The sequence below is a fragment of the Condylura cristata genome, unplaced genomic scaffold (assembly GCF_000260355.1).
Source record: "Condylura cristata isolate star-nosed mole 26May11 unplaced genomic scaffold, ConCri1.0 scaffold00007, whole genome shotgun sequence".
NCBI classification, from domain to species: Eukaryota; Metazoa; Chordata; class Mammalia; order Eulipotyphla; family Talpidae; genus Condylura; species Condylura cristata.
This window is the reverse complement of record NW_004567108.1, coordinates 61,013,890-61,037,543: the sequence shown is the minus strand read 5'-3', so window position 1 is coordinate 61,037,543 and position 23,654 is coordinate 61,013,890. Positions and strand designations below refer to the sequence as shown.

Here is a 23,654-nt window from a genome sequence, read left to right as displayed (position 1 = left end):
TGAGGGGAGCAGCGGGCGGGTCAGGAGAGGTCTGCCACGCCATGTGGTCACCTCCGGGGCAGGCGGAGATCGAACTCATGCAGAAGTGGCTTTAGTGTCTTAGTGCTGTGCTTTAACCCACTGCGCCACCAAGGAGGGCCGTATTTGTTACTATTTAATGAAGTAATTTCCTCCTTTGATTGGAAGTCTTATAGCTTACAAATTATTAGTGGAAGCTAAAATTAATAATTTGGCTCTTTTTTTTAAACAGCAACAGAAGACAAAGTTTCACTGACAATTCTGCTATTTTTTTTTCTTTTTATTTGTTAACACAGGATTTTTTTTTTTAACTCACTAGTACCTTATACTAAGCAAACACAGGGTCAGAAATTAGTCACTGATCAATCAGTGATCAATTGATAAATAATCAACTACCCTATTTTGCTTGCCAGTCAACTAGAGTCATCATCCTTTCTCTTGTGTATGTACTTAAAACAATTTCTTTCTTAGAGTATAAAAGAATACTAAAAATTTTCCACAATTCCTTTCTCATGACACAGGATATATAAGGTAGCTATCGATATAAATACACATAAATTTAAAAGACAGAGAAAATACATGTCAATTAAACTCAGTTTAAACCACTACTTCATGAAACCCACTGAAATGACAATAGGAAACACAGTAAGCCATAGATGAAGAAAATAAGACAGAAGGCAAAATAAACCAAAAAAGAAATGTAAAAAGCAAGTGAACAAAGAAAACTGACTTACCAGAGTTGAAAAAGGAGAGTAAGAGAATTTTTTTTTATTTTAGGAATCACAGTAATTTTGGAAAAATTTTAAAGTTCATCTGAATTTACATATATATGAAAATGAAAACTGGATTTTTTATTTTATTTAGGATTTAAGAAATCAGTCTAAGAGATTTTTAAATAGCTACTTTTCAAATGTGATAATATGCTAATATTTGGGGAATCATGTATTATTGTGCTGCATTCATGAAACATTTCTGTGAGTCTAATAGTATGTAAAATATTAAAATATATAACAAAAAAGGAAAAAGTTAGGAATTTAAAAAATTGATACCCTACACGAAACCAATGATTAATCTGGCAAAAATTAAAAGAAACAGCTATTTTGAAGTTAGAGAATCTAATCAAAAACTTACAAGAATCAGAGGAGTGCTTAATAAACAAAGAAGCCAAGACTAGTTAGAGCATTCTGTCAGGACATTACCCAGCTATTGATAAATTATTATCAGATCAAAAGAGCATAAGGAAAGCAAACTACTGACAAATAAATATGCTTTAAAATACAGATGTAAATATACTCAAAGAAAAAAATACTAACAAATCAAATCCAGCATCAAACTAAAGGATTACATCATGACCAAGTGGGTATTATGTTACATATACAAGGGTAATTCAAGTATCTGAATCAGACTAAGTAAAACACTATTACAAGAAAAAAGTTAGATTATGTGTTTTGACGCAAAAAAGGATTTGGCAAAATGTAACATTTCTCAATGTAAAAATACTCAAATTAGGACTGGAAAGAAACAGAATAAAAGACATCATTGAAAACCCTAAAATAAACATTTTATTCAATCATGAAAGATTAAAACTTTCCCCCCAAGCTTAGGGAAAGAAACAGATACCTTCTATCTCCATTCTATTTCTATAATATTGTACTGGAAGGTCTAGCCATACCAAATAAATAAGCAGCAAAAGGAAATAACAGGCTTCTAATTGAAGAGAAATAAAATTATATTAATTCCCAGTTTTAAAAATTCTAGAATAACATATTTAGAAAAGATAACTAAAACTAATATGTCATATCAACAAAGTTACAGAATACAGGATACAATCAGTTGTGTTTTATATATCAGTAATGAATAAGCTATCAAGGACATTGTCATTAAAATAGTAAGTGTAAACAAGGATATGTAGGACTTTTATGCTGACACTTAAAACACACTAATGAAAGAATTAAATAAAAGGAAAGACAGTTTGGAAGCCAAATTGTTAAAATGGCAATATTCCCAATCACCTGCATTATCAATGAACCCTAACAAAATTTCAATGACCATTTGACATCAATAAAAACAGTTAATTTAAAATCCAAATGGATTTGCATGTAACAAATTCAAAAATGCAGTGAAATCCTTTATTTAATGAAAATAGAATTTATCAATCCTAGCATCCAAGGTCCAGAATTGACATGAAGCTTTTCACAGGTTACATGCATGCAACACCAAAAATACAAAACTATCTTGAAAATGAAAAAAAAAGTTGGAGGATTCCTACTTCTAGAGTTTTTCCTGCAATATATAAAATTTACTTATTCAAACAGGATAGTATTTGTTTAAAACTTTTTTTTCCTATTACAGGTGAAGAATATATATTTTTTTGAGAACAGAAATCTTACTTAATTTTTTTTATTTGTTATTGAGGCCATACTTGCAAACCTAAATCATTAGCTGCCACGTTAGTACAGGCTCCATCAAATCACACTTAATACACTAACAGAATCCATTACGCTTCTTTCCCTCTTTGTCCTTAACCCTCCCATCTACTTTTGAAAGCTTCAGTTCTGCTGTCATATTTCAAGGCTAAGTTTTTTGTTTTGTTTATATATATATATATATATATATATATAATATGTTTATTTTTACATCATTCTGTGCATTTTTCCATCTCAGTTGCAATCCTCTTGGGCTTCCCATCACCAAATCACCCATGTCCAGTGCATTTCCCTCCCCCCACTGTTTTTTATCCCATTCCCCATGCCACCTCACAAAATATCTCTGGTATATAGATGTTCATCATTATCATTATTTTCGCACCTGGTCCATTATATTCCTGCTATGAGAGAAACTATCTGGTATTTTTCCTGTTCTTTCTGGCTCATTTCACTAAGCATGATCTTTTCTAGCTCCATCCATATTGCTGCAAAAGGTATGTGGGGTTTTTTTGGTTGCTAAGTAATATTCCATTGTGTGCATGTACATCTTTTTAATCCAGTCATCTACTTTTTAGCCCAAATAGCATTTGGGCTATTTTCATGTTGTTCCAATTGTAAATATAGCAGCAATAAACATGGGGGTGCAGGTGTCTTTCTGAATCAGTATTTTTGTGTCTTTTGGATAGATACCTAGGAGTGGGATTGCAGGATCATAGGGAAGCTCCATGTTTAGCAGTTTGATCATAGGGAAGCTCCATGTTTAGCAGGATCATAGGGAAGCTCCATGTTTAGCAGTTTGAAGCTCCATGTTTTACCAGTTTTCCATAGTGGTTATATTCGTTTGCATTCCCACCAGCAGTGCAGGAGAGTTCCTTTTTTTCCACATCCTCGTAAACATTTGTTGTTGCTAGTTGTTTTAAGATATGCCATTCTCACTGGGATGAGATGGTATCTCATTGTGGTTTTAATTTGCATCTCCTCAAGGTAAGTTTTTAAGATTTTCTTTACCTGAAACTTACTTTGCCTTCTCTATATGCCACATATGATTGACACCATCCAATATTTATCTTTCTCTTTCTTATGTATTTTGCTTAGTATTAGCCCTTCCAACTTCATCCTTGTTGCCACCAATGGCATGAATTCATCTTTTTGATCACTGACTATTACATCATGTATATATGCCTTGTCTTTCTTGGTCCACTCATCTATTTGGGAGTACTTTGTTTTATAATTAGAAAAAGTAAATAGTGCTAAATAAGCATGGGACAGCAAGTTTCTTTTTGTATTCCTATTCTTGAGTTGATGCACAGGAGTGGAATTACTGTTCCTATGGTTGGCATTTAAAGGTTTTGAGAAACTTCCAAACTGCTTGCTGTAAGAGGTGTACCAGTATGCATTCTCACCAATAATGCAGAAGGATTCCCTTTCTCTACACCCTCACCAGCACTTGTTATTTCAGCCTTTTTAGTATGGGCTATTCTCACAGGTATGAAATAGTATCTCATTGTGGTCTTCATTTGTATTTCTCTAATAGTAAGTTTCTGTAAATATTTTTTTATGTGTTTTCTACCCAGTGAATGTCTTCTTAGGAAAACTCTCTAATTCCTTAGCCATTTTTTGATTGGGTTATTTGTCTTGTTTTTGTACAGTTTCATGTGTTCTTTGACAGCAGACATTTTTCAAAAGCGTGATGTATAAAGATGCCAATAATTGGAATTACCAGGCTGAATGAAAATCACATGTTTAATCATTTGAGATATCTCCACACTGTTTTACACATTAGTTGGACTGCATCTCCACTAACAGTGTAGGAGAGTTGTGTTTTCTGCATATCTTTGCAAGCATTTGTTCTTTCTGGCCTCTTCCAAATGGGCCATTTTCATATGTGTGAACTGGTATCACATTATGGCTTTGATTTGCATTTTCCTGAGTTACAAATGATGGCATGCTTGTTTGTAGTGTATATACATCTTGAGAGAAGTGTCTATTTGGTTTTTGTGATGAATTTTTGACTGGTTAATTGTTTTCTTTTTGTTGAATTCTTTGAGTTTTTGTTGTTGTTTTTCAGATATTCACTACCAGTCTCTTGTTAGATGTATGGTGTGCAAATCTTCTCTTCCATTCAGTAGGGCATCTTTTCACTTTAGTTATGATATATTTTGCTATATAGAAACTTCTTAGTTTGATATAGCCCCAGTTATTAATGTTCTCTTTGTTTTCTTTGCTCTTAGAGATGAATCATTAAAGACATTGCTGAAGCATAAAATTAAAATTGTCAAAATGGCCATCCTACCCAAAGCAATACATAGATTCACTGACAGTGAGTGGATTAAGAAAATCTGGTATATATACACTATGGAAGACTATTTAACTATAAAAAGAGATGAACTATTGCCACTTCCAAAAACATGGAAGAGATAGTGAAGAGATAGTGAAATAAGCCAGATAGACAAATATTAGACAGTTTCAATTTCTATATGAAACATATAGAAACAAAAGAATCAGACAAAACCATCCCAATGGCAAACCCTAAAAAACTGATTGTATAATTTTTTTTGAGTCTACAGGAAAGAATGGGAAGTTGAAGTGCCACATGTACAGGGGGCTTAATGGACACTATGGGTACACTGTGTATCTAATGTGTTTGTGTACCTCTGAATCATATACATGTGGTAAATGAATGTTATCTCAGTAAAAGTACTAAAAATTTATGAGTATACCTAAAACACATAAACTGAATCACATAATAAATTAAAAGTAATTAAATGTTTAAACAAAAACAGCAACAAAATTAGTGTAGAATTTGTAACATAAGCAAAAGTAAAATATATCACAATTGTAGCACAAAGACAGGAAAACTATATACTATTCTAAGTTTTCCATATTACATGCAAAGTGGTAGAATATCACTTGAAGACATAACACGATAAATCAAAAATAAAATTATAAAACAAAGAGTTATAGCTATGGCTATTGAAACAAAAAAGGAAATAAAAAGAAACTTTTAACTTGTTTAATTAATCCTTTTTTGAAGTCATAAATAAGGAGAAAGAAAATAAATAATAGGTGGAATAAAGAGAAAACAAACTAAGATGAAAGGTTCAAACCTCACGTTATCAAAAAATAATTTTAAGTATAGTCTATAGACCTCAATTAAAAAGCAGAGATTACCAAGATAAAAATGTAGGAAGCTATATGCAGTTTATAAAAAAAATGCACTTCAAAAATTTGAACAGGTTATGGTGAAAGAATAAATAAACTTATGAATACATCCCATACAAACACTAATCAAAATTAAGCTAGAAAGGTAATATTACTATGTGATAGAGAATACAAAAAAAGAATATCACCAAAGTCACTTCATAATTTAAAGTGTTTGACTCATCAATAGGACATAGTAATATTGAATGTTTATGTACCTAATTACAGTTTCAAAAATACATCAAACAAAATATGAAATTCAATAGACAATTCACAGTTAAAGGGAAACATTCCAGTTATCCTCTCTTACTAATGGTACCAGTAGACAGAAAATAAGAACATAAAAATTTTGAATAACACTGCTAACCCATTGGATCAATCAAACAAGGTGAACTACTCTATCAACAGCAGACTACTTATCTTTTTCAAGTGCCCCTAAAAATTCAGCAAGAAAGAATACCATACCATGGGCCATATAACTGGGTTAAGTAAGTTTAAAAGGAATAAAAGAATATTCTCAGGATAAAATGGAAATAAATTATAAATATAAAATTATAAAAATACATAAAAATACACAAGCTTTGTGAAACTAAATATTTCTAAATAACAATCTGGAAAAAGAAAACATAATCAAAAAGGAAATTACAAAGTATTCTTAACTGAAGTAAAATGGAAGCACAAGATATAAAATTTCAAGAACATTGCTAACACAGTACTTGCAAATTCATGGCACTAAATACTTCTATTAGCAATGAAGATATTTTTCAAATTAATGCCTCATCTTCTACATTATAAAAACAGAAATACTGATGTAAGCAAAGCCTAAAGCTGTAAGATGAAGGAAATAGTACAGGTTAGAGTACACATCAGTTTAAAAAAAGCAGACACAGAAAAAAAAATGAAGCCAAAAGGAGGTCTTTGAGATTAAAAAATTGATAACCACTCATCAGAATGATGGGAGGGAAGGAGATACATAAAGTGCCAATATCAAAAACAAGAAAGAAAATGTACTACAGTGTCTACAAATACAAAAAGATGATAAGGAAATATTAACAACAACTTAATATAAAATACACTCAACAACTTAATAAAATAAAATCTTAAAATTCCTTGAAATATATAACCTATTAAAATTCATGTGCAAAAAAATGCAAATAGCCCTATATCAATTAACAAAATTGAATTTAAAGTTTAAAAATCTTCACAAAAAAGAAAAAATCTAAAAACAAGCAGAAACATTTTTACCAACATTTCATAAATATCACCAAACACATATACTTTTAAAAACTTGATGAGGATATAATTATTAAATGGCCAGCATTACTCATGGCAATGTAACAAAGATACTAAAAAAAAAAAAAAAAAAAGACATAGATGCAAAAGTATGAAACAATTTCTCAACCACACCCAGCAATATAAAAAAATGGCAATCCATCAAGACCAACAGTTTATCCCAGAAACATTTAAACAACTCACCACATTAACAAATTAAAGGGAAGAAATACTTATCACCTTAAAAAAAAATTGAAAACACACTTGACAGAACTCAACATTCATTCTAAATAGTAGAAAGAATAAAAAGAAGTTTCTACAACCCAATAAACAATGTTTTAAAACTATAGCTAACTTCATACTAATGGTTAAAGATTTTTCACTAAGTTTATGAACAAGACAAACATGTTTGCTCTTGCCACTGTTACTCAGTATTAATGGCAAGATCTAGTTAGGGAAATTAGGAAACAAAAACGAAAGAGGAAAAATACATCCAGTTTGGATGACAAATTTTTTCATGAATACAGGCTTCATGTCAGAACTTTTGTTAAGGTACAAGTTTTATGAATTCACACAATTGTTTTTGGTGAAATCTTCCATGTGTTCAGCCAACTAAATTTATTCAGAACTTAATAAGCAATAGAAAAGTAAAACATGAATTTGCATTCAAAAATTTATGTATATTCCAAAGAAACACTCTGAAGTACAAACTTCAGTAAGATAAAATTATTTTAGATGTTCTCAGGATATATTAATATATATATATAACTATTATATGTATATGTATATATAACATTATATAACATAATATACATTATTTTATACATATAATTGATAGACAAATATCTAAGTTAGACTAATTCCATTTAAGAGAAAAACATCAAAACAGCAAAATTGAAACCAGATCCCAGCAGCAGTCTGCACTGCAGTTGCTTGGACCCATGTCCTAATACTCAGCAAGGCCCCCTAATTGTCTAAACGGCCCCAATGAATGACGATGCAGAGGTTTCGGAGTCCCTCTGCATCTAGTCCTTGAGAGGTTAGTATTACTCATGAAAATGAAACAAAGATATTAAAGGAACTGTAGGCATAGATTCAATAGTATTGAACAAAAACTTAACCAACCACATCCAGCATTAAAAAAATGTGCCTCCAGTGTCACGGGGGCTGTTACAGCTGTGGTTCTAGAAGTGGTGGCTGAAGCCAAAGACTGTTACAGGTGGTACCCCCTGGAGGGGGTTGCCAGTGAGGATAGCCCCAGGGAAAATGCTAAATGTATCACATGTTGGGGAGGAATGAGTGATAAGAAATATAAGGGACTGTGGAAGCAGCCCCAGATTATTTCACTTTTCCAATTTCAGCTCCCAATCTTCAATGTTTGAGATTTAATATTATTAGATCTTCAGAGATTCCAGAGTTAGTGATTTCAGCCCCCATCACACCAATCTTCCAGAAGGTGTTGGGAGCCTCTGAAGGAAATGGAATCCTCCAGCAGTCCATCTCAGATAGAAAAACCTTGGAGGCTTTGCAAATAGCCGAGAACAGCAACTGTTCCTGGGTCTGCGGCTGTTACAGCCTGGCAGGGAGGGCAAAGACCCAGAGTTGGGTTCCTCCCTGAGTTGCATAAGTATGGCCATTTATTGGATTGCTCAGCAGCTTCAGCTGCTGGTTTGAGTTTCACTTCTCTGGTGTTTTCTGGGGCATCCTGCAGCTCTGGCAAGCATCTCCTGTTGTGTCTTGTGTTGTCCTCTTGAGTTGGAACCTGGCCTATAGTCTGGCTGCCACTGTTTCAGGCCTGCAGTGGTAGGAAAGTACCATCTTGAGCATATTGCATCTTGTTTGGGAAAGGAGCACTGCATCCTCAAATGTGGGAAGGTGCCATCTTAGCTGCTTTTGTTTAGGACTTGAAAATACTGGACACTGCTTCAGCTGAGGTAAATGGCCATTTTTAGCCTCAGAAATTCTCTTTGTTTTTCCCTGGTTTGTTACAAAAATCCCATTATTGTTTCCTGAGCCTGAGTAGTCTTGCAATGTTGTGCACAAGTGAAGAACTGTTAAACAGACTGATAAACTATTGAGCAGGGTCCTTGGCCAGTTTTAGTACCCCTTTCTGCCCAGTATCAGTTCCTTGGAGCCCTCTGGCTCAGAAGCCTGTCCTGACCTGAGTGCAGGCAGGCAGATTTCGGCAGGGTCTAGGCTTTTCCCTTTTGTATATGGCTCCAAGAATGTAAATGGCACAATCAGGTTCAAAGTTTCCAGGTGAAAACTTGAGTTATTAATGAGAATTGAAAACAAAAGTTACTTGATTGGTGTTTAAAAGAACCAAACAGCTAGAACTGAAGAAACAGCCCAATGAGGGTAGTAGGGTGGAAACCTTGAAAATGATATAAGGGAGAGCAGAAGCCAGCCTGACTCACTCAGCATATGGTCTCCAAATAAGTAAAACTCATCAGATGCCTCTTAAAAGAGAAGAGATTCAGCAGATAGGTACAGAAGAAAAAGCAGCATTGAGCAGATGACATCACTAGGATTCTGAGACTTCCACATACCACAACACCAACCTCTACTTCCATTTTAAAGCCACATAATTAAGATCTGAATGACAATTAGAGAATCTGAAACTGATTGGTATGTTTACCATCCTGGAGCCTGCTGTCCAAGCCCAAACTGAAGTTAGGGCAGGCTCATGACAGGAAGGCTCCAAGGCACCATGGCAAAAGCTGGTCTCAGTTTGGCTGGGAGCACACTAATCCAATGCCCCTTAATGGGGCCAGGTATGACAATTCAGTTGGCCATGTGGCAAGCTGGAACATGGATCCCAGAGACTATAGGGTAGGCTCCCTCTGAGATGTTTAATATTTAAGGATTATTACCAACTAATTAACAAAATAATGCTACTGTCAGACTGTGAATGTTTATATTGTGCATTAGACTCAAACTCATATTCATCTGATATAAATTCTAACATTAAAAATTCAAAGTATTTTGTGTAATCTATACAGCAAGGATCAGGAGTTTGGCATTTTATCCTTAACTTAGCCTTGCTGCTGGTCCTCACATGGAGTAACTGAGTCTTTGATTCTATACCCATTTCTGGATCAAATTTAGAATTTAACACCCTCATGATAAGAATTACTGCCAGCTGTTGTTTCCCGCAGGAATGTCTTTTTGTGCTGGATGCTCTATATGAAAATGGAGTTTTAAATAGCTTTTCCAAGACCTTCTAATGTCTAAAATAATGGCTATGAATGCCTAGCATAGCTTGGGTATCTGTACCAGCAGATCTTAGGGTTCTTTCCAGAAATGTGTTGGTCTGATCTGTCCAGATGAACAAAGGCCCTAACATAAAGGTGGTAAGTGCTGAGGTAAGCTGCAATTACATCATCATTATGAAAAGTAAATGATTTCAAAAAGAATTTCTATTCCATGTTAAATACAGAAGTTGGAAAATAAAAACAAGGTTTTCAGTCCTCCCTGGTGGCCTAGGATTTAAGTCTCAGCGCTATCACAACTATGATCTGAGTTTGTCCCCCAGGGAGCAGACACACATGGTGCAGCACCACTTCTCCTGTCTTGCCCACGCTCCCTTTATCAGTGAATTTCAGAAAATTCACCTGCTTTTCTCCCCACTGTCTCTGGTGAATTCTCTCACACCTACAACTCTGGCCTATACCCCAGTTCTATGCAAAAAAAAAAAAAATTAACTTATTTTAAAAAACCAACTTTCAAATATAATTTTATATTTCTATGTATAACTATTATATAAACTTTTTACTATAAAAGAAACTTACATACTTCTCATGGGTAAAGCACAATTACATAAGAGTTTATTTTTTAAAAATTATATGTTCTACAGTGTATAATCTGATTTATTAGGAGAAATCAAATTTTTGAATATCACTAATCTTTTAGAAAGACATGCAAATAGGCTATTTTAACATCAGAGATTCAATAAAATAATAAGCTTTTTAAATGTCAAATTGTGGTACTTAGCATGAAGTATTTAATGCAATTGAATTAAGTAATCACTTGCTCTGGTAAATTTATGTATGACTATAATATTGGACACCAATTTAATAATGCTTCAGGCATAAAGTAATGAAATTTATAAAATCTATTACTCTGACAGATGGAATAGTAATGCCTTATACACAAACCTATTCTTGATAGTTTAAAAAGTAATTCTTTATGCAAAGTAAATTTTTGAAAGAGAGCAGGATTTGGAATTCCCAATTTAGAACAACTAAAAGTGGGTAAGTGTCTCCAATATAGAAGAAATAATTTAATCCTAATCACTTAAAGACTACTGTTCTTGGTAACTATTTCTTAATTACCTAAAGCACTCTTTAAATAACAACAGAATAAAAATGAGATAAATGAGATTTGAAAATCTATGGAAGAATCATATAATAATTAGAACTTATATCCAAAACTGATTCAAAGTCTATCATCTTTCAGGCACATCACTGTCCTTTAATTCTCTAAAATAACTTAGACAAATGAATTATAAAGATGTTTAAAAAGATAAATCTAGGCCCTCCCTGGTGGCGCAGTGGATTAAAGCACTGCATTAAGAAGCTCAAGCCACTTCCACATGAGTTCGATCCCCGCCTGCTCCAGAGGTGACCACATGGCGTGGCAGACCTCTCCTGACCCACCCGCTGTTCCCCTCAGCAGTGTACTTCGTTGATCTGCCTGTTCTGCTCCCTACTCTGTCCCTGGTGAATCCTCTCACCCTCCGCATCTCTGGCCTGTACCCCAGTTCTGTATGAATAAAATAAATAAATCTTAAAAAAAAAAAGATAAATCTATATTAATAAAGACAAAATCTCAAAATATTGGTGGAATTGCAGGAAAAATATGTACAAATAATAAACTAAACATGGGTTCATCTTCCAAATACAAAGCAATAAAACATGAAAAGAAGTAGAAACATGAAGTAAATGTCAGAGTAGTGAGGACAAGGGAAAAGGAGTCATAAAATAAATGCTGGCAAGGGGAAAGAGGGAAGGAAACAGTAAGGAGAAAAAGAAGGGGGTGTAGAAAGGGAGGTAGAGGGAGGAAGAAAAGCATTTAAAACTATGTCACTTCTTTTCTGTTGGGAGAAACAACAACAAAAATACAGTATTTTCACTGTGCAAGACATATTCAAATATGTGAGTTGCTTATTTCATTCATTTACACAAAATAACAAGATAGTTTACAAGTAAAGGGCAAAAAAGTAAACAGTAATAAAACAGAAAGATAAAGAACAAAAATTGTTCTTAATATGGAATGTATCTAGAAATAAATTTTTAACTGTAAATTTTCTATAATTAAAAAAGTCCAAATATGAAGACCATTTAAAATTAGATAATATGCTTCTCTTTCCATTTATATACAAGTCTTTTCATGACATTTGGATATAAACATAAAATCAAGTTATAAAGGCAATATAATGCTATAACATAATCTTGTAAATTTAACACTTTTATAAATTACAGTAGAAGGAAATTTTAAAAGGCTTCCAAATAAATGCAATCATATCTTTTTTACTTAATAGTCAGTAATTTAAAAAGTAACTATGATGCTTATAAGTAAATTTTTGAATTCCTTGCATTATATTACCAGTGCTATATAATTTCATTTAATATGGGCTATAAAAACAATTTTCATCATTAAAAACATAGACTTTAGATTTTTTTAAATATGAATTGGTCCAAGTGGAACGATTCTACTACTTATAAACACAATTTTTAATGATAAGAATAAAAAAACCAATAAAATATACATTTTTCCATAATTTTGCCATACCTTTAGCTAAAGCTTCTTTATATTTCTCTTTGGCAGAATTCATTTCTTTTATTAATTGCCTATAATTGGATTTTAATTTCTCTAATTCTGTCTTTGTAACCTGTCAGAAAAGAAATGCAAAAAAATAATTTTAATGCCTAAATTTACATTGGTCAAGAGCTGAAATTCCAAAACACTGGTTTTTATTTTACAAACTGATTTTTATTTTACTACTATACATAAGAATTATTCCTTAAAATGTAACTATATATAATAATCAAAGTTAACTTAAAAGCCACAAAATATTTAACAACTTATGAAAATAAATATTCTCAAAAAAAAAAAAGTAAATCAAAGAGAGACCAGGATGGAGTAAAAAGGAGGCTACTTTTTCACTCCCTAAAGTATAATCTGTCAGTTAACCCAGACCATCACTACACCTTGGGTGTCCCGAGATAACTAGAGGAACTGGAACAACTTTCAAATAATACACCAGATGTGAACTGCAACAGATGGGACATAGAAAAAGATTCATGTTTCATTAAACAAGAGGTAGGAAGAGAAAAATGACTGAAAGTTGTGATCCTGGGAAAGAGGCTACCATATAAACCACTGCACTGGCAGCTGAGCTTTAACCTTAGGTAAAAGAGACATTAACAATGCAGAAGTATACACCCATAATTGAGGGGACATAGCACAGAGAAGTTGGGGTGTTCTCAGTGAGTGTGGCCACTAGTGAAAAAAACAAGCACAGGGCCTAGCTGCAGACTCCTTCCCACGGGCCTAGCTGCAGACTCCATTCCACATAACCCAGGGGAAATACTGACTTTGTGAATATATTGAAAGTACACAAACACAATTTGTTTGGAACAAATTGGGTGTGGAACCCTGAAAGGAAGGCTATTAACAGTACATTTATGAGCCTGCTGCCCCTCTCACAAACAACTAGATCTCTAGAGCCTCCCTCTTAACTCCAGGTTAAGGAGATGCAAGATGTGGTCTCTTGACATAATGAAGATGGGAAAAGCAAAAATCTGTTGCCTACTGAAAGTAAGTACTTTAAAACTCTAAGTTACTGCTATAGATCATTAACCAAAAATAAATAAATAAATAAATAAAAAGAAGAAAAAGAAAAAAGAAAACAAATCTAAAAAAACAAGTAGATATAAAAATACATGGGAATTCAAGTGAATATATTGTTATGGAGAATATAAGTTTCCAAAATTCAACAAAACTGCATGGAAAAGTTTCTGTTCTGATTAGATAAGTTCAAAGTTGACATGATAATGAAATTCAAAGAAAATAAAAACCAGAAAAGTCAAACAAAGATAATAAGAAAACTGGAGGCCAAGGGGGGAGAGAATATAAAATTAATGTACACGAAAGAGAAAGTGAAGATTTAAATTACAAAGCCATGGAGATGCAGGATGTAAAAAATTCAATACAGAAGGAAAAAAGTACTAGTGGAAACTGGAAGCAGAACTGACAGAATATACCATCAATACAATGACTTGAATACAATACCCAGGTAGAAGAAGAAAGAGAAATATGAAGGGGAATAAAGGATTATCTGACTTCCTTAAGAAAGACAATGTAAGAATAATAGACATTTAAGGAGGTAAAGAGAGAGAGCAGTTATTTTTTAAAAAATCAAACCCAATCTGGGAAAGGAATTAAGCATAACAGTCCATGAATCTTACAGTACACTTGGTCATCAAAATGTAAAGAAAGCTACATCAAAATTTGAAACCACAGAGTCACATGACAAAAAAAAAAAAAAAGAATACTGAAGATGGGAAGGGTAAAAACAAGTAATTTATAAAGGTACCCCATCAGTTGTACATCAGACTTGTCCTACAAGAAAGGAGAGAATGGAGTGACCTATTTAAAATACTAGAGGATATAAATTACCAACTAAGGATACTGTCTGTCTGTCTGTCTATCTACCTATCTGTATCCTTCATATTTTCAATCAAGCATGAGGAGAAAGATGATCTCAAACAAAAGATGAGAGTTTGCAAATACTATACCTCCTCTAAAAGAAATATTGAAAGAATCTCTATTATCTAGACTGATAAGGGGAAAAAAGTTGAACAAGGAAGCACATGAAATCAAAAATAAAGACAAAGTTACAGTAACAGATACTTACATATTAACAATCATCCTGAAATAGAATAGAATGAACTCATCAATCAAAAGGTATACCATAAAGACATGAAGCATAAAGCAAAACCAACCTTTCTGAAATCTCCAGAAAACCCATCTAAGATATAAAAAGTAAATTAGGCTCAGGGTGAATGACTAGAAAACAGTTCATACAAGCAAAGAGAACTGAAAAAAAAAAAGAGACAGCTATAGTAAAATAGATGAAATAGACTTCAACCTAAAAAAGGTAACAAAAGACAAGGATGCACAACACATAACGATTAAAAGAACAATTCACCAAGAGGACATAATACTCATAGATAATAAGTGTGTCAAATGAAGGAACATTAAAAATATTTAAGGCAACTATTGACAAATCTGAAAAACGAAAAAAGGAAAAGGACTTCAACATCCCACTTTCATTCATGGACAGATCAACCAAAGAAAATATCTAGGACAGTAGCAATAAACACAGAACTATGCAACACAGGCTTACATCATTTAGAAAGCAGTGGATACCAAAAAAGCTGAGCACATATTCTTCCCAAGTGCACAAGAAACATACTCAAAGGTAGAGGACATGTTCGATCACAAAGTGTCAAAAATAAAAATCATAAAAACTGAAAGCATATTAAACACCTACTTTAGTCACAATTGCATCAAACTAAAAAGAAAAAAACCAAACTGTAATAAACACATACTACAGGCTCTCCCTGGTGGCACAGCGGGTTGAAGCACAGCACTAAGAAGCTAAAGCCACTTCAGCTTGAGTTCGATCCACGCCCCAGAGGTGATCCACAAGGCACTGCAGACCTCTCCTGACCACCCACTGCTCCCATCAACAGTGTACTTCGTCAGTCGGCCTGTTCTGCTCCCCACTCTGCCTCTGGTGAATCCTCTAACCACCCCTGCACCTCTGGTCTATACCCCAATGTTGTATGCATAAATAAATATATCTAATAAATGAATTAATTAATACATGAATAAGTAAATAAATGAATAAATAAAAAGATAAACTTTTGCCATTTGCTACAGTATGGATAGAACAGGAGTGGATTATTGCCAAGAGAAACAAGCCAGAAGAAACACAAATACTGGATGGTGTCATTCACATATGGAATATAGGAAAATAAAACAAGAGTCAAACAAAACCATACCAAAAACAACTCCTAGAAATCTAACTGTAAAATCCAGGCTACCAGAGGGGAAGGAGGGTTGGAAAGCAAAGTGTGAAATGGATCCACGAGAGCATGGGGCATGCGGGATTTTAGGCGCCATGGGGATGAGTGTTTTGTGTTAATATAGGCCTCAACACAATGAACCTATCTTCTAAATCATGAACAGTATGGTAAATACATGTTATGCTTACTTCATTAATTTTTTTTTAAATAATAAAATGAAAGCACTCTAGGAAGTTTTCCCTGAGTATTAATCTGAGGACTAACACTGCTAAACTAAGGGAATAAAACTATTGTTTCTGTTATTTCTTTTTTTTTTTTGCACCCCCCCAAAAAAAAAGGGTAAGAAAGAAGATCAAACAGTGCTGTCAACCTGTAAAATTTAGAGATCAATAAGTCCACTATTTACAGAAATGTTTTCTGCTATTAAAAAGCTAGTTTAAATATTCATTTCAATATTAGAATGACTCTGAAATGATTTAAATCATCAATTGTAACATGAAACTTTGACATTTCAACATTTTTTTTCTTTTATTTTTTTACATCATTCTACATTTTGTGCTTCCCACCACCAATTCACCCATGAGCTATCACCACTGTCCAGGACATTGCGACATTTCTGAAAAGAAGCTGTATATAACAATCACTGCTGGAAGATAGGAGTCATGAAGATGGTCCCTGCATGCATTCAAGAACTTTATACTTTCTAAAAAAAATACTAGTCAAATTAAAGTCTTTGGCTCAACAGTCAAAATGCCACTTAAATAATATTTAGGAAAGAATAAAACTACTTGATGGAACCTTAAAAACTTCTGACATATCTTCTAAGAAGACTAGGAAATTAGCAAAATTGAAAACATACCCCACTTTTTAAATTTTTGGTGTTTCTAATTTCTTAGACTTATAAGTAATCATCATAACCCAGGTCATTTATGTTTGCTCCTATGTGATCCCCTATATGTTTTTATAGTTTTACATTTCATATTTAGGAATGTGATGTATTTTGAGTAGCTTTTTGTAAATTTGTGTCTAGGATTTAAAGTCAAATTGTTATTTGCATATATATTTATAGTTGATTCTGCACCATTTTGTTAAAAATACTCTTCATTTTTTACTTTGTACCTTTGTTAAAGATCAGTTGACTATATTTACCATGGGTCTGTTTCTGGGCTGCCTATTCTGTTCCAGATCTACTTGTCTATTGTCTTTTGCAAATACCAAATTAAATGATTACTGTGTCTTTATAGTAATTCTTTAGGTTTAGTCCTCTGACTTTGTTTTCCTTCAGTATTCTTTTGGATATTCTAGGATGTCTGTCACTTCATATAAACTTTATAATTAGTAAGATCTACAAAATAATTGGCTGAAATTTCTATTGTGATTATATTGAATCTATAAAGGAGAAAGATAAATATCAGATGGTATCGCTGATATGTGGATAAAGTAACTAAGCCAAAAGTCAGATGAATACCAGCTTGAAAACTAATCCTTATGGCTGATTACAGAACTGAAGCACTGAAAAAAAGTGTGTGGGAAGAGGTAAGAACACAGGGATAGAAGCACAATGATATCTGGTGATGGAATATGGATAAGGTGGTGGTGGCTGCACCATGGTAGTAAATACTGTTTTCCTATCCATGAATATGGGCTATCTCATTTATTTCTTGTTGAATTTCTCTTACCAGTATTTCAACTTCCTTCTATTGCTCTTATACATACTATGTTAGATATACACCTAAGTATTTCATTGATGGTGGTGCTAATATAAATGGTATTGTGTTTTAAATTATATTCCATAATCATTGGTATATAAAATGATGATTAAATGACTGACTTGTGTATTGCATAATAATATTGTATTCTGCAAACTTAACTACAATATAATCATAAATCATTTCCAATAGTTGTTTAGTAAATTCTCTTGGATTTTTCTGCATAGACAATTGTATTTTGAAAAAAGACAGTTTTATTTCTTCATTCCCAGTCTATATATATTTATTATTTTTCTTTTCTTTCCAGATTAACTAAGACTCCTAAATGTTTAATATTAAAAAGCAGTGGTAAATGGAAGACCCTTATCTTTCTGCTGATCATGGTGGGAAAGTTCCAAGTACTCAACTTTAAGTATGGTATTAATGATAGCTTTTTTGTAGATTTTGTTTATCAAGTTTAGGAAAGTTCTCAACTAATTTACTGGAAACTGTAGTCAGGAAGAGGTATTTGATTTTTGTCAAATGCTTTTTCTACACCTATTCATAAGATTATATGCGTTTTTTTTTGTTTGTTTTACTGATGTGATGAACTTCATTAATCAATTATTTTCAAAACTTCATGTCTGAAAATTCCCACTTGATCATGGGAATCTTTTTTTTCATATACTATTGGATTTGATTACTCAATAATATGACAAGGATTTTTGCATCTATGTCACTGAAATACATTGGCCTATTGTTTTTTTCATCTGTCTTTGTTTTTTAGTTTTAAGGTAATGGTGGCCTCATAAAATGAGCTGGGAAATATTTCTACTAACTTCTGAAGGTGCTTGCAAAAAAGCATCTTCAGATTGGTAAAGTTATTCCTTAAAAGTTTGATAATTTTTACCCATGAAGCAATCTGAGATTGGAACTTGCTGTTTTGGAATGTTATTAATCATTGATTCAATTTCCTTAATACATATATGCCTACTGAAATCGACTGTTTCATCTTGTGTAACTAGACTCTTGTTGTAGCAGGCTGTGCCCTTTGAAGAACTAGTTTATTTATCCTAGGTTAAAAATTTATGGGCACTGAATTCTATATATTATTCCTTCGCTATTCTTTTAATGTTAATGGAATAGGTAGTGATAACACCTCTTCACTTCTTATTTAAGTAATGTGTGCCTGTATTATTTGTTTGTCACTACATTTGAAGGCTTATTGACTTTATTCATCTTTCCAAGGAAGCATATTTTGATTTTGTTAATTTTTCTTTACTTATTTCCTGTTTTCAATTTGATTTCTGCTCTTGTTTATATTTTCCTTTTCTTATGCTTAGTTTGGATTCAGCTTTTCCTTTCCTTAATGTTCTAAAGTAGAAACTTACATAATTCATATTGGATCTTTCTTTTTCTATATATATTCTTTCAATGTTTTAACTTTTTCCTTGAAGCAATTCTTTTTCTACACACCATATTTTTATGCTGTAAATACTTTACATTTTCATTTAGTTCAATATTTCCTTCCATTCCCCTTCAGATTTACTCTTTAAGTAATTTGGAATTTTCCAGATGACTGTTATTAATTTCTAGTTTTATTCCACTGTGTTCCAAGATCAACACTATGTGATTTTTATCCTTATAAATATGGTAAGGTGTTGTTTGTGACCTAATGTGTGATCCATCTTGTTGAGCCTTCAAAGTAAGCTTTAAAAATAAAACTCTGCTGTTGTCAATAAAGAGGTGTATATATTTTCATTATGGCTATTTGACTGATGGTAGAATGAAGTTCAACCACAGCCTCACTGATTTTTTGGTTTCTTTGTTTGTTTGTTTTTTGTTTTTTAAAGGAAGGGTGATACTTAAGTTTCAAACTGCAATATTCACCTATCTCTTAAAATTCTATCCAATTTTTACAATTCAGTATTTTGCTACAATGCTGTTAGACAAATACACAAAAATGATTAAGTCACCCCCTATCACTATGAATTCCCCTACTAACCCCTATTAAAATTCCTAATTTTGATATCTTCTCTGGATGAAATTCATATAGCTCCATCTACTTTCTCTTCTTTAGTGTTAGCATGGTATCTCTTTCTCTATTCATTTATCATTAAGTTATGTTGCCTTAATATTTTAAGTGGGTTTCTTGAAGACAATAAATAGATGAGTTTTGATTTTATCCAAGAAAAATCTCTATCAAATAGTTCATTTAGAATATCGGTTTTCAAACTATTAATATATTTCAATTAATATTTACCTATTTTCACATTTCCTTTTTGTTAGCCTGACAGCTAATTGCCTTTATTCTTTTCCAATCTTTGTTCTGTCTTTTGTTTTTTGAATTAAGCATTTTATATCAATCCATTTTCTTATTTCTTAATCTATCAGTATACTTTATTTTTTTTGCAGTTGTCTTAAGAGTTTATAATATACATTTACAATTATTTAACATTCAAATAACTACATATGACTTCACGATAGTCATTTTGCCATAACAAAATAATCCTAGTTGTTATTTACTATCCTGAGCATAATTCATTTCACTTTTATATAAACATGCATAAGCATACACAGACACAGCAATATATTCCTGTTCATATATAACTGAATACATTGCTGCTACTATTGTGAATAAACTGTTATCTGTTAGATAAGAAATTTTTAAAAGTTCTGAGTTTTATCCTCATTCATTCTTTCTCTAATACTCTTCCATTCTTTATCTAGACCCAAGTATCTAACATAGATCATTTACATTCTCAGTCTGCTGGCAAAAAAAAAAAAAAAAATACCCTCAATATTTGTTTGTCTGAGAATAACTTTATTCTCCTACTCTCCTTTACTTTTTAAGAAAATTTTACAGGGGAAAAATTTTAGGCTACTGGGTTTTCTCTCTCAACACTTTAAATATTTCACTTCATTCTCCCTTGCCTCATTTCTGAGAAGTCAGATATATTTCTTATATTTACCATCTATAATAAGTGATTTTTACTCTAGCTTCACTCAGAATTTTTATGTATCTTTCATTTTCTTTGAAATCAATATGCCTAGGTATACAGTTTTATGTAACTTATGATGCCTGGAGTTCTCTGAGCTTCTTGGATCTATTGTTTGGTCTCATGTCAATCTGGGGAAATCATCAAGCTTTACTGTCTCTAGTTATTTCTTCTGTTGTTTTCTCTCTTCTCATTCTAGTATTCTCATTACATGTATATTATATATTTTGTAGTTGTCTCACAGTTCTCGGATATGTTGTTCATTTTTAATCCACCATTGTTTACTTTTAATTTTGGACATATTTATTGATATAACCTCATTTAGAGACTGTTTGCTCACTTGTGAGCAATGTCCTGTCACAATGTTTCTGATCCCTAGCATCTCTTTTTGACTTGTCTTAAGACATCCACTCCTGATTACAATTTATAATTGTTTTAAATTCTCAGACTGATTATTCCAATATCCCTGCCATCTTATGCTTATTCTGTCACTAACAATGTTTTTGCCTTTTGGTAAGCCTTGTTACTGTCTTGATTGTCACTCATGTTATACTGGATAAAGGGGACCAGAGAAAATAAACCTTTACTATTGTGGTGCTAAGTTGTCAAGGAAGGGTAAATATTAGGGTTCTACAATGAGGTAGATATATTTCTTATATTTACCATCTATAATAAGTGATTTTTATTCTAGCTTCACTCAGAATTTTTTATGTATCTTTCATTTTCTTTGAAATCAATATGCCTAGGTATACAGTTTTCAGCCTTTTACTGAACTTGGTAAAAGGTATTCAGCCTTTTACTGAACTTGGACCTCTGAACTGTAAACTTTACACACATTTTCCTGTATCCACTTCCCCCTTGCATGTGACAAGAGAGCTTCTATGGGTAAAAGTTAGGTATTTTCCTTTGCTCAGTTGCACTAGGCCCTGTTAAACATTTTCTCCTGAAGTCAGATCCTGTTAAGAAAAACAAAATGCTCTAGCATTTGTAAAAATACAACCTTTCCCCTTCTGAGGCATGGGGATTTTCTCTAATATTCATTGTGAGAATCTAGTAGAGATCTGGGAAGTAAAATTCACTAAAATATGGGAACACACTGAATGATAAAGTGGTCCCAGAGTTTATAGGTGTCAGAAATTTCCACCTGGAATCTCCAGAATTTGTGGTTCAAATTTTCCTACAATAAGTGAAAGTTCACAAGGAAACTTTCTCTGATAAGTTATAACTCATTGTATTTACATTTCAATATAGGCAGCTGCCATTTGCCCTGACACTCGATTTTTTTCTAAAATAAAAAAAGAACTGTTAGAATGGACTAGCAACTTCCAAACTTCTTTTATGCTGGAAGAGAACTAGAAGCCTTAAATTTTGATGTTGCTGAAGCAGGATTTATTCTGATTTTCCCATATGAACTATACTTTAGTGTACCCAATAGTTGTGATAGAAAAACTCTTATTGAAATATTCTAGCTAGCTATTACATTAGGAATAATAGCAAAAAGATACTACCAATTTACAATTCCAACAGAGGTAATGGAACACTATACATCAATTGCTTCTAAAACTAGTAGGTTAAAGGCTAAAAGAAAACTTTATAAACAGACTATCAGGCTGGCAAAACTGGACACCGTTACTCACATTTAATATCACAAAAAGATCTAAAATGAAGGAAATTCAATGTTTTTCTTTAAATAATTTTAAAAAGATAAAATTGATTTACAACATAGTTTGTGATTTAGAAGTATAGGATCTGTCACTTTATGTATTATTATTAGCACACAACACCCATTCCAAAAAATCATTGTGTTCTCTCCCAATAGTTTTCTATACCCATCACTACCTCACTGAAAGCCTCAATTCAAGTTTTTTACTGGTTTGGCCTTATCTGACCCTTTGTTTTGTGACTCTATATTCCACATATAAATTATACCATCGGATATTTTTCTATCTTCTGAATTATTTTACTTATCATAATGCCCTAATATCTATCCATATTGACACAAATAACAAAAGAATGGTGTTTTTTTTAGAAGTGAGTTACATTCCATTATGTATATATGTGCCACTTCTTTCTGATCCATTCATCTGTTCCTAGGTACATAGGATGTTTCCATAGCTTGAATAATGTAATGTATTGCAAAGATATTTGAGTCTACATGTCCCTTCAAATTAGCGTGTTGTGTGTTTTCTTTTTTTTGCTGTCTTCAAACAAATCTAGAAATGGAATTATTAGGTCAAGTAGTAAATATTTTTATATTTTGCAAAACTTCCACTGTTTTCCATAGGAGATGAACTAGTATACATTGTCACCAACAGAATAACTGGATTTGCTTTCTTCCACATCCCTGCCAACACTTGTTGTTTCTGGTATCTTCAATATGGGGTATTTCACAGGTTTAAAGTTCCTTTTTTATCCTCATTAGCTATTCTGTGGTTCTGTTGAGATTCCATATGAATTTCAGTATAGTGTGTCTGTTCTTTGAAGAATGGTATTCAATCTCTTAGAGCTAAATACTAAACTTCTTTTACAAATAAATGGCATTTTTAAAAGAGCAGGGGAGAACCCACAGGTTAAAAGAGAATCTCTGAATTTGTTGACAGCATTTCAATCATGAGTCAAATAAATTAACTATAAGAAAATATTTAAATGTCAATCACTTGAACACAGCCAGGATATTTAGTAACATTAAGGAATTATTGTTATTTTTTTGGTGGGTTAATATTAATAAAACATTTTTTTAAGAGCACTAAATATTTTTTACCAACATATTCTAAAAACTTTATGGTCAAAATGTTACTTGAAATGTTCATTAAAATGATCAAGTGTGGCCCTCCCTGGTGGCGCAGCGGGTTAAAGCACTGCACTAAGAAACTAAAGCCACTTCCGCATGAGTTCGATTCCCGCCTGCCCCGGAGGCGACCACATGGCGTGGCAGACCTCTCCTGACCCGCC

The 23,654-nt window shown here is 32.6% G+C and overlaps 1 protein-coding gene across 1 annotated transcript in view; it reads right to left on the bottom strand.

The window, feature by feature from the left end:
- The window catches only part of FER (fer (fps/fes related) tyrosine kinase), a 382,708-nt gene that overhangs the window by 290,632 nt on the left and 68,422 nt on the right, over nt 1–23,654 (bottom strand). Inside the window, exon 5 of the mRNA XM_004678363.2 lies at nt 12,711–12,810. Coding sequence (XP_004678420.1) covers nt 12,711–12,810 — 100 coding nt within the window. The remainder of the gene's footprint in view (nt 1–12,710; nt 12,811–23,654) is intronic.